The sequence below is a fragment of the Sprattus sprattus genome, assembly GCF_963457725.1.
Source record: "Sprattus sprattus genome assembly, chromosome: 9".
In the NCBI taxonomy this organism is placed as follows: domain Eukaryota; kingdom Metazoa; phylum Chordata; class Actinopteri; order Clupeiformes; family Clupeidae; genus Sprattus; species Sprattus sprattus.
The window spans coordinates 20,524,876-20,535,222 of record NC_137928.1 but is presented as its reverse complement, the minus strand read 5'-3'; the positions used below and the strand labels follow the sequence as shown (position 1 = coordinate 20,535,222).

At 46.5% G+C, this 10,347-nt stretch overlaps 1 protein-coding gene across 1 annotated transcript; it reads right to left on the bottom strand.

The window, feature by feature from the left end:
- Window positions 1-4,581: 4,581 nt before the first annotated feature.
- Window positions 4,582-10,110, bottom strand: lrfn1 (leucine rich repeat and fibronectin type III domain containing 1; the record flags this gene model as incomplete). Its single annotated transcript, XM_080845284.1, has 2 exons — window positions 4,582-5,572; window positions 8,750-10,110. The coding sequence occupies 2 exons, from the start codon at window positions 10,108-10,110 to the stop codon at window positions 4,582-4,584; spliced, it is 2,352 nt and encodes a 783-aa protein (XP_080701410.1).
- Window positions 10,111-10,347: the final 237 nt, after the last annotated feature.

Sequence of the window (10,347 nt, the reverse complement as noted above, 5' to 3'; positions counted from 1 at the left end):
CTTGTGCTGGATGATTCCCAGAGACGAAGGGAATACTGATTGGGTGATGACTGATTGGACTAATTGGACTGTGATTCATGGGGAGTTGTGATTGGGGACATTGGGAGGAAAAACCCTTTTTATAGAGACCGTAAAGTTCGCTGGGGAGAAAGAACCCCGGGTCGGCCTTATGACGTGATCTCGGAGAAACAGCTGATGGAAGGCAGACGGCACACCGCTGGCGGCTGGAGGATTGAGAGAACGCAACAAACCAACTCAGTGAAGGAAAGTATCCACTGTTTAACTCAACCTACTGTGTGTGTGTGGGCCAGCGAGTGTCCGTTTCATTCTGAGTAGCCTATGCTTTCTCTCCGAGGGGTGCCGTCTATGAAGAGCTGTGCCGCAGGACCGAGGAGAGAGAGGACGGCTGATAAGCGCGATCACACGTCTGCTAAAGGAAAGTAATTGTACTGTGCTATTGCTATTGGCATGGGTGGGCCATCGCTAGGGTTTTGCTTGTCACTGAAGCTGTCTATTTCTCTCCTGAGGGCGATCACGGTGCAGGGATATGTCTAGGGTCATGGCTGCAAACACGGAAGCTCGAGCTGCAAAGACGGAGTGTGAATCAACGCCATTGGCCACAGCCAGACCGGACCAGTGACGGGTTTACGTGGTGCATTGTGGGACTTGTTGTTTCTTGGTCGGCGAGGAGGGAGCCGCCGACCAACGTATTCTTTTCTGAAACCCAGCAGCGCGCGGCAGTGGAGGGGGCGTGGACTCTGTCGAGGTGAGCCTTCTCTCCTTATGAACGTCAGGCCCATGGACATGGCGATGCACGATTGCCTACTGGAGTCAGTGAAGAACTGAAGTGATTGTGTGAAGTATCCTGGTGTGCTGTGAATCATTCTGCATTTGTAGTGGTTTTATTATCTGTGTGCATTATTGTATTGCTGTGTGGGGTAATTGAAATGGGGATTTAATCAGGACAGTTCTGTGCTGCTCCAATCTTGGCTCCTAGTGGCTTATGTGGGAACTGTGTGGGGGGTTAGCCTGAACCTTAATTGAGAGTGTCTGTGCCTGACATTGTGACCATAGAAAGCTGCTACCTTCCTGTATGTGCTTGCTGGTGTTTCCTTGTTAATAAACCTGTTAAAATACATTCAGTTTGGTGTTTGTGTCTCAGAGAGGTTCAGACCTGCATTACTGTGGCACGACATTATGAATGGAGACCAACCCTTGTGACTTTGAAGCTTCATTACATTATTTGTATTAACTTAAGATTTATTTGTTTAAATTTGATCAGTGGGCACCCACTAGTCTTCTGATTGTGTCAAAACAAAACTTTAGTTGGTCAATTCTCAATGCCCAACACCACTGAAACTCATTAGCATTGCAGTAGTGCGTGCTTTAACCCCAGGCAAATCTCCATGCCATATGTAGTATTGAATAATGCATTATAGAAACCAAGTGGCCTTTCCAGAAGACTAAAAATAGCTATTTAGATCGGCCAAAAGATACCGTCTGAGATCTTATGCAAAACATGGCAGGGAAGACCCAGGCGCACCCTTAAAGTCCACTTGTCTCAAGGTGAACACGTCACAGTAGTATTCCTCAGTGTGTGTGTAGGTGTGTGTGTGTGTGTGTGTGTTTGTGTGTGTGTGTGTTTGTGTGTGTGTGTGTGTGTGTGTGTGTGTGTGTGTGTGTGTGTGTGTGTGTGTGTGTGTGTGTGTGTGTGTGTGTGTGTGCGTGGGCTTGTGTGTGTGAGTGTGTGTGTCTGCGTGTGTGCATGTGTGTGTGTGTGTGCCTGTGCCTGTGCGTGTGCTGAAACATCAAGGTCATCGTTCCAGCAAGTGCCCATAGAGACCAAACCCATCCAAAAAATCTCTCTGTACCACCCCAATGGCACAGCATCTTTCTGTTTCAGGTGAAAGAGTGGAAGACAGGCATATCACCACCCTCCTTGCCCTGCTGCAACCCCGAGAAAACCCTTTTAGTTACCTGTCACTCTCATAAGAATCTACTGTACGACACAACCCACTCCTCCTTTCCCAACACGGATAGTGTTTTACAGTGCTCCTGCTGGAGTTTTCTATTTAACCTCACTGTCACTCCAAAGATGATCACTCTTTAATGAGATCACGATCGGAAGGGATGCGGTCAAGCCACGGTGCCGGGATCCAAGTTTGACTCTTGGTGTGGGTGTGTGTGTGTGTGTGTGTGTGTGTGTGTGTGTTCATGTATGAGGCCCAGATAAGAGCATCAATGAGGATGTGAGGAGAACTGTAGTATAGTATTGAGTGTAGCTCAGCTGAACTGGACAAATCTCATTGATCAAGTGTCCTTGAGGGAGGGGTGGGGTGAATTACTGACAGTACAGGGTGATTGAGATGTGACCCGGCAGTTAATCTGCCAATGTGGTGTGAATGAGGAGGGCTAAGCTTAGGCAAACACACACACACATATATTACACACACACACAAACACACACACACACACACACACACACACACACACATATATATACACACACATATATATAACCACAACACACAAAAACACACACTCTCATTCAGAAAACTATACACACACACACACAAACACACAAACACACAAGAAAACACAGACACAATTACACATTCACGTTACACAGAAACACATTCCTAGGCCTACAGACACACACACAGACACATACACACTCCCACACACAGAGCTAATACTCGACTTAACAAAAGCACTTAACAAAACCTCCTCTGATCCATTATAAGGGGAATTAATTTGACGTGCTTTTGGCATAGGGGGCACACCTTATATAACCACCAGCAGCCCTGATGCCTTGGAAAAGCTGAACAGGCACAAATGTCCAAGGTGTAATTTGCTTGGACGAGGCTAATGATTGAGATGTGGCCTAACGGTTGCCACACAAGCTCGCTAGTGTCTTTGGAGCAGACTTTGAATACCTGATTAGGTAACACTCCTCCAGAGTGGGATGTTCTGGGAATGCTTCTTTTATACCAAACATGGTCTGCCTAATGGATGGTGGGATGAAATACTAAAACTTTTGCCAAGATATTAAACAACTTGCAACTTTCCCAGGTAATTTATGCAATAAAGTAAAGAGTAGGGTATAGCGCTTTTACGGTACACTATATGATCAAATAGGGGGATTCTGATTTACTTACAAGAGTGTGACTGGAAAGCTTAAAAGGGATACTGATAATTTTGTAGTAGCTAGCTAACACGCTTGTAATACATATAATAACGATCATTACCTATAAAATACTAGCCATTAAGTAATAATACTCAAATACCTGCAGAACACACATGAATACAGTGAATATGTGGTAAACAAATTAGACCTTGACAGTTTTTAAAAAGAGAGAACAGAAAACAGCATACAGTTAACTGACACAAAAATGTTTAATACCCTTTCTTAAGGGATAAGTGGTCCAAACTTTGATATACTAAATTGGGGGGAGAAAGTGCCGACACAGATTTTTAATGTAAAAACCTGACACCAGCCCTCAAATGCCTTGTAAAAAGTCATATAACATATGACTTATGTATTTAGTACACATACACCGATAGTTTTAATATATTTATATATGTATTTGTCTTTTTTTAAATCTAGGCCAGCCAGATACAATACCAATTAATATCATACAGTCACATCGGGAACAATACCTATTGATATCATACAGTCCAACCGACCTGGAATAGTCCTTTTGTTATTCCTCTGCTCATATCTCTCTATGCTATCATTTGAAACTGGCATGTGAATAAATCTTGGTGTTCTTCACCGTTTATTCTTTGTTTTATTTTTTGTAAGTCATTACATAGACTGGTTTGATACTTGTCCATTGTATCTCGTGTCTTCTTGTGCAAAAGTCTTGAAGTTACCTAACATGTAGGAAATGTTCATCTGGATGCGCACCAATACAGTGGGTATGTTTATGCTTCTTTTTTTCTGTTTCATTTTTTTTTTCAGATGAAAGTGAAAAAAAAAAAAAAACATCAGTCATATTCAGCCATCACACGCCTTGGCATCACTTAGAAACAAACAATCAAACCAAAAAAACAAACAAACAGGCTGACTGGGTGAGGTGGTTTTTTTTTTTGAGGGGGGGGGGGCACACGGCAGAGTATGGGACCACAGCTAGCAGCATCCTCCATTGGTACTTCTCTTAGAATAAGGCACCGCTGCAGAAATACATGGCCCTGGCCACCTGCCCTCTCTCTCTCTCCCTCTCCCTCTCTCTCTCTCTGTCTCTCTCTCTCTGTCTCTCCTCCGCTCTCTGAAGGCAGGAGAGGAGGAGGCGGTCTGAAGTCAAAACTGGGCTCTCTCAAGTGCTGCACCAGCCAGAGTGTGTAGGACAGTACTGACACGCGAGCATGAAAGAAAATGGCATTCGTATGCATGTATGTGGTTTTGAATGTGTACAACTCACTATCTGTCTGTATGTATGTTTGTTTGTTTGTGGTGTGTGTGTGTGTGTGTGTGCGTGCGTGCGTGCGTATGCGTGTGTATGTGCCTAACCATCTGTCTCTGCAAGCAAACAATTCGTCTCTCCCGACTGAAAATGCAAACGCTGCCCTGTCGTCCTTTCAGACTGTGCTTTCGAGCATCCACTCGGTACTGCTAAACGTGACTTTGCGGTTGGCCAGCGGCGAGGAGTCCATATTGAGCTGATTGGACGACTTGTGCCTGCGCGTCCTGGCGCGCCGCGGGTAGCTGTGGCTCTGGAACAGCGCGTAGTCCCCGTCGAAGGAGAAGCGGTGTCGCGTCCTTGCCAGCTCGCTGGGCAGCAGCCCCATGTTGGCCAACGCACCCTTCCGGCTGTCCTTGGACCCGCCGCCACCTCCACCTCCACCACCACCACCGGCGCCGCTGGGCCCAATCAGGCACAGCGACATGGTGGAGCCTGTCACGCTGCTGTCCGTGCCCGTATCCTCCGAGAATGTGCCACCGCCGTAGGACAACGACTGCTGGGCGTCCAGGCTGGCTCGGCGAGCCAGTGCAGCCACCGCCGCTTTGGCCGTCTTCTCCATGGCCGAGAGCGGAGGAAGCTCCACCTCCAGCACGGCCGAGTCACATGTAAGCGCTGGCTCCAGCTGGCAATCGCTCTTCAGCTTCAGCACCAGCGCCTTGCAGTCTTTTGACGCCGGTTGGTGCCCGTCCAGGCACCGGCTCTCCTCTGTCGGCGCTACGTGCTGCTGCTTGGAGGCAGAGCGGCCCATCCTGCCCCCCTGCTGCTGGTTGTTAGTCTGTGAGTGGACGTGGCCACATGCCTTGGTCTTGGCGCCGTCGGGCCCGCCGTGGGCCTTGTAGCGGATCATGAGGATGATGATGAAGACGAGCACAGACGCCACGATGATGCCGCCGATGATGATGATCATGGTGCCGCCCAGGAACTGGCTGTGTATGAAACGGCACTGGCCGGGATCTGCGGCCGTGTTGAACTGCACACAGCCCACAACGCGAGTGGCCGTCAGCAGCGTGATGCCGTCATCGTACACAGCCAGCACGCACAGGTCGTACTCCCGGCCCGCCGCTAGGTCGTTAATCAGGAACGTCTTGCCGGTGGACGGGATCATCCTGGAAAGAGACAAGGAGAACAAGAAAAATCAAGTTAAGGGATCGATATGAGAGATGCAACTGCTTTTGTGTAAGATGCTGAAGGTTCAGCCTGAATTCTAAATAACGAGAGGAAAATAGAAGACGTGCACACAATACCTTTTAACCGGGTTTTATATTAGTAATGATTTTAAAAGTGTCTTGAACATTTCTTGTGGGTGTTTTGAATGCAGATATGTCAATCCGTTTATACAGTATATCACTCTTCAAAACATGAATACATACACTGCAGAGTTTAGATCAAGGTATTTTGTTCAAGATGGACATTTTCCATTAATGAATGTTTAAGTTTTAGTAATTCCTTTTTAAAAACAAAACTACTCCATTATGTGCAAGGCTAACGATGATTAGGTGATGATTATCAATACTCCTCTAATAGGCTCAGCAGTTTAGCCCAAGGACAGTCTTCTCCACAGATCTGCTCTTCATTATTTTCCTTTTTTTCATTATGGCCTGAAGGAGTGTATTGATTGCTTTGCCTCTGTTAGGATATTTTTCTGTTGCTATGCTGGAGAGGAAAAGTAGGATGTCAGCTGCTCACATTTAGCATATTCCATGCTACAAGTGAAGCAGTGAATGCAGGAGCCATTTACAGAAATGTCAATGAGGGAGTGTCAGCATGAATACATTCCATTACAATCCATTACATATTTACAAAGGATGAATGCTAGTCGTTCAGTTAGCTAATTTGTCCGTATTTCAGTTAGTTAAATCTATAGCGGTTTCTATAATGGTTCTATGACATTTAATCATAGTGCTTGCTAAATTGACAAACTGTGCAGAAGACTAATAAATGAATGGTTTGACATCAGCTAAAGTATTCAGAATAAGCACCAACATCCCCATTTTACACACATTTACGGTTTTACAGTCATTCTCTTCCACGTGCTGAGTAAACAATGCAACATTTGCTCAACATGTCATTATGGCCCTCAAACATGGTCGCCATTGTGTGATAGAGATCATCAAGAGCTATGTTCAATGTCAAAAGGGGGAGTGTCTTTCAGTAGTATCTTTCTTCTTCTATCCTTCTTTTTTCCAAAAGAGAAGCTACCTGTGGAGCTACGAAATGAAACCCCATTTTCACAACATGTCACATCCCAAGGAATAATCCCAGTGTGAAATATCACACTGTGGTACACATATCAAAAATATCAGATACGTATTCTCAAGAAAGTGACGGATTTACATCCATATTAGTCCTACTTAGTCGGAGTCGATGTCATGCCTGTCATCCAGCTAAGCCACAGTCCTGAGATCAATAAGCTCCAGACAAACATGGGGAAACAACAAACACCAAAGCACACTTTTTCTGGAATTCTGTCAAGCTGTGACATTTGTGAAGCCTGCTGCTCATATGGCCTAGTTAATGCCACCACAAAGCCTCCACCTTTGGGGTAATTAGACACCTGAGTGGCCAAAGTGCTCAGCGGTCCTAGAGAGTGAAGGGGTATATAGACAGCATGAGGACCAGGTAGGAGGTAGGAGTGAAATTAGGCAAAGAGGGTGTAGGGGGAGTTAAGGGGGTTGTGAGGAGATGTTTGGTAGCTGTGGGGAGTGGAGACAGAGACTGCAGCAGTAGATGTTGTACAGGAAGGTGGGCAGTGAAGGAGAGTAGAGCGCAAAACAAATTCATGATAGCGGCTTTACTGCAGCATTTTAAGTGTTTCAGTGATGCAATTACATTACATATCTTGATTCATTGAAGGTATGACCTATCGAGGGTTTTAACAGTTCCGTTTGTTTCCGCATTAGTGCTTTTCAATAAGGAGTGGAAAGATATGGCCTTTAGTGAAATATTAGGCATCTGACAAAGACAGGCTGAGTCATTCTCAAGGACTGAAGAAGTGGCGGGGGTTGGGCAGTGCGGTAACTCATATGCAGAACTTATGACACCATACAATGAGTGTGAACCAGAATATTGCATTCCTCCATAGGTGCATGTATATCAGTGCTTGTTCTACAAAATGTTTCCATTCTTTCTATGTGTTCTTTCAGTTTCCTATCATTCCCCAAAGGATGTTTTTAAGATCTCCTACTCCTCTGCACACTCATCTGGAACAAGCCTACTTTGGAACTATCTGCACTATGGAACTATCTGCATACGCCCTGCCAATGTAGACACCCAGCAGAGTAAAAAAACATGCATCATCATCTGTAACATTAATATATTCCTAAAGGGCTTGCTGCTTGTGCCTGTATTGTTCCCCAAACAGGAAAGAATAAATCTCATATACTGGCATTACAGGTCTGAGAAAGCATCTCTGCCAAAGCCATAGGCTGTTCTCCCATGGGGATTTATAACTACTTCCTATTTCAGTTCTGTCAGTTCACAAACCAACACCAGATGATTTAATCCTGAAAGCATTTTTAAGTTAGAGCTCTTTTAAGGCTGCAGAGGAGGACGACTTGCATAGGTAGGTGTTGTTCCAGTACATTCCATTCCTGATTCAGTGTGTTTCAATTCATTTGTCAGCCGTAATGACTTCTCATCCTGGCCCCGCTAGACTCTGTCCAACAGCTACAGCCATGCCATGCGGGATGTAAAAAGGCCTGGTTAGTTTTAGGCAAATGAGCTGAACATACATCAATTACTCTCAGATGAGGAGCCCCTCTGCATTTGTTATAGGGAGAGATTTCTGCTGCATGATAAATGCCAGGCAGGCCTTAATAGGCTGAGGCTCTAGGGAAGGCAGACACAAGCACATTTGGTTTGGTCGATTTCTGGCTCTATCTATGGGCATAGCACAGCAATGTATTATAGGTACAGAGGGATGTGTTGTGCACCCAGACATTAATGTTACAGTAGGAGATGAAGCTGCAAATTGTATTCTCCAGTTATCATAGTGATTAAGGAACGTTATATTCCATTTCAAGGACACTTACGACAAAATTATGTTAAATGTAAAGCTACATAGAACATGCATTTTACATTTAAGATTTCTGCACAGGACTGAGTACCTTACCCTCTCCTGGATGTTTTATTTTCATATCACCTTGTTTTGGGTTTTGTATGTTTTCTCGTTGACTCGCCATTGTCTTCTGCTGTGACTCACTTATAAGTCACCTCAGATGAAAACATCTGCCAGATGTCTAATGTTATTTGTAAATGTAATGCTGGAGAGTGTGAGGGATTACCTGTAGACAAGGGTGTCATCTGCCGTGCTGTTGTATTGGATCTGATACATGCGTATGTTGGGGATGTGACTCTCGGAGGGCCAGCGGATGACTGCAGACGATGCGGTGATGTCGACCACCGTCACCCTCTTGTCCTGGCTTTTGGTGTCGTTGGACTTGGAGGAAGTGGTGATGTCACGGCGCGAGTCGTCCCTCATGTGGCCCGTGTTGTTGACGAAGAGTGGCAGGGGGATCATGCTGATCTCCACAGCAGCAGTCGTCATGCCGGCGGCGTTGGACGCCACACAGGTAAAGGCACCATTGTCCTTGAGCGTGGTGATGAGGATCTCCAGTGTGCCATTGTCATGCACAATGGTGCGCGAATTGTTGTGCACCAGCTTGCCGTCGGGGAAGCACCAGTGGATGGTGGGCTCTGGGTCTCCCATGGCTTTGCACTTGAGCGTCAAGCTCTGACCCTCCATCACGTACGGATTGGACGACACGTGCTTGGTGATGAGTGGAGGTTCGCAGATGAACTCCTCCTCCTGGATGGACCAGAAGTACTTGTCCATGAGGTGGTCAGGCGAGGCGCACGTCTCCAGGTCATCTTCGCGCGTGAGTCGGCGAAGCCAGAGAAGCTCGCAGTTGCAGTGCAGCGGGTTGCCGCCGAAGCTCACCGCCAACTTGCTGGGGTTGGAGTTCTTGGGGTCAGACATGACCTGCGCATGCTGGAACAGGTTGTCCGGCGGCAGCTTCTGCAGGCGGTTAGACGTCATGTCCAACCGCACCAGTTTGGTGAGGAGCGTGAAGGTGCCCGCTTCGATGTAGTCGATGAGGTTGTGGTCGAGCGAGAGCGTGTTGATAGTTGCCATGCGTCCAATGGCGTTCCACGGGAGAGTTCTCAGGTTGTTGTAAGACAGGTCCAGGTCTTCGATGGTGGTCACAAACTCGTCAAAGCCCGTCAGGGCCACACTGTGGATCTGGTTGTTGCCCAGGATGAGGTGCCGGAGGTTGATCAGGCCTTTCAGGTGCTCACTCTTGATGACGGTCAGGCGGTTGCCATCCATGTGTAGAGCGCGGAGAGACCGGAGGCCGACAAAGGCGTGCGGTGCGATTTGGCTGATGGTGTTTCGTGACAGCGTGAGGTGGACAAGGCTGGTCATGTTGAGGAAGTCCTTCCGCCTGATGACTGTAATGAAGTTGTCTGTCAGACGCAGCTCCACGGTCTTGCGGTCAATGGTCGGGGGGACAAAGAGCAGCCCCGTCTTGGCACACAGGAGGGTCAGGGTCGGGGATATGTTCTGGCATATGCAGCGACCTGGGCAGTTCTGCGCCTTTGCCAACACTCCAAACACCAACACACACAAAACCAGCCGTTCCATAATGTATCAGCTTCCAGGTCCTGGAGGAGATAAGACAAAAGACAAAAAAAAACAACAATTAGGTACAAGTAGCTTTTGTTTGAATAATTTATGACAGTAAAATAGAAGCCGGTTTTATCAAAACATGTCCAATTTGACCACTTTTATTCCCTATGCACAACAAGGGAACAAATGGTCAGGGAACAGACTTTTGTTGGGAGATAGCATTTGCAAGACAGAGCAAATATTTATTTTTAG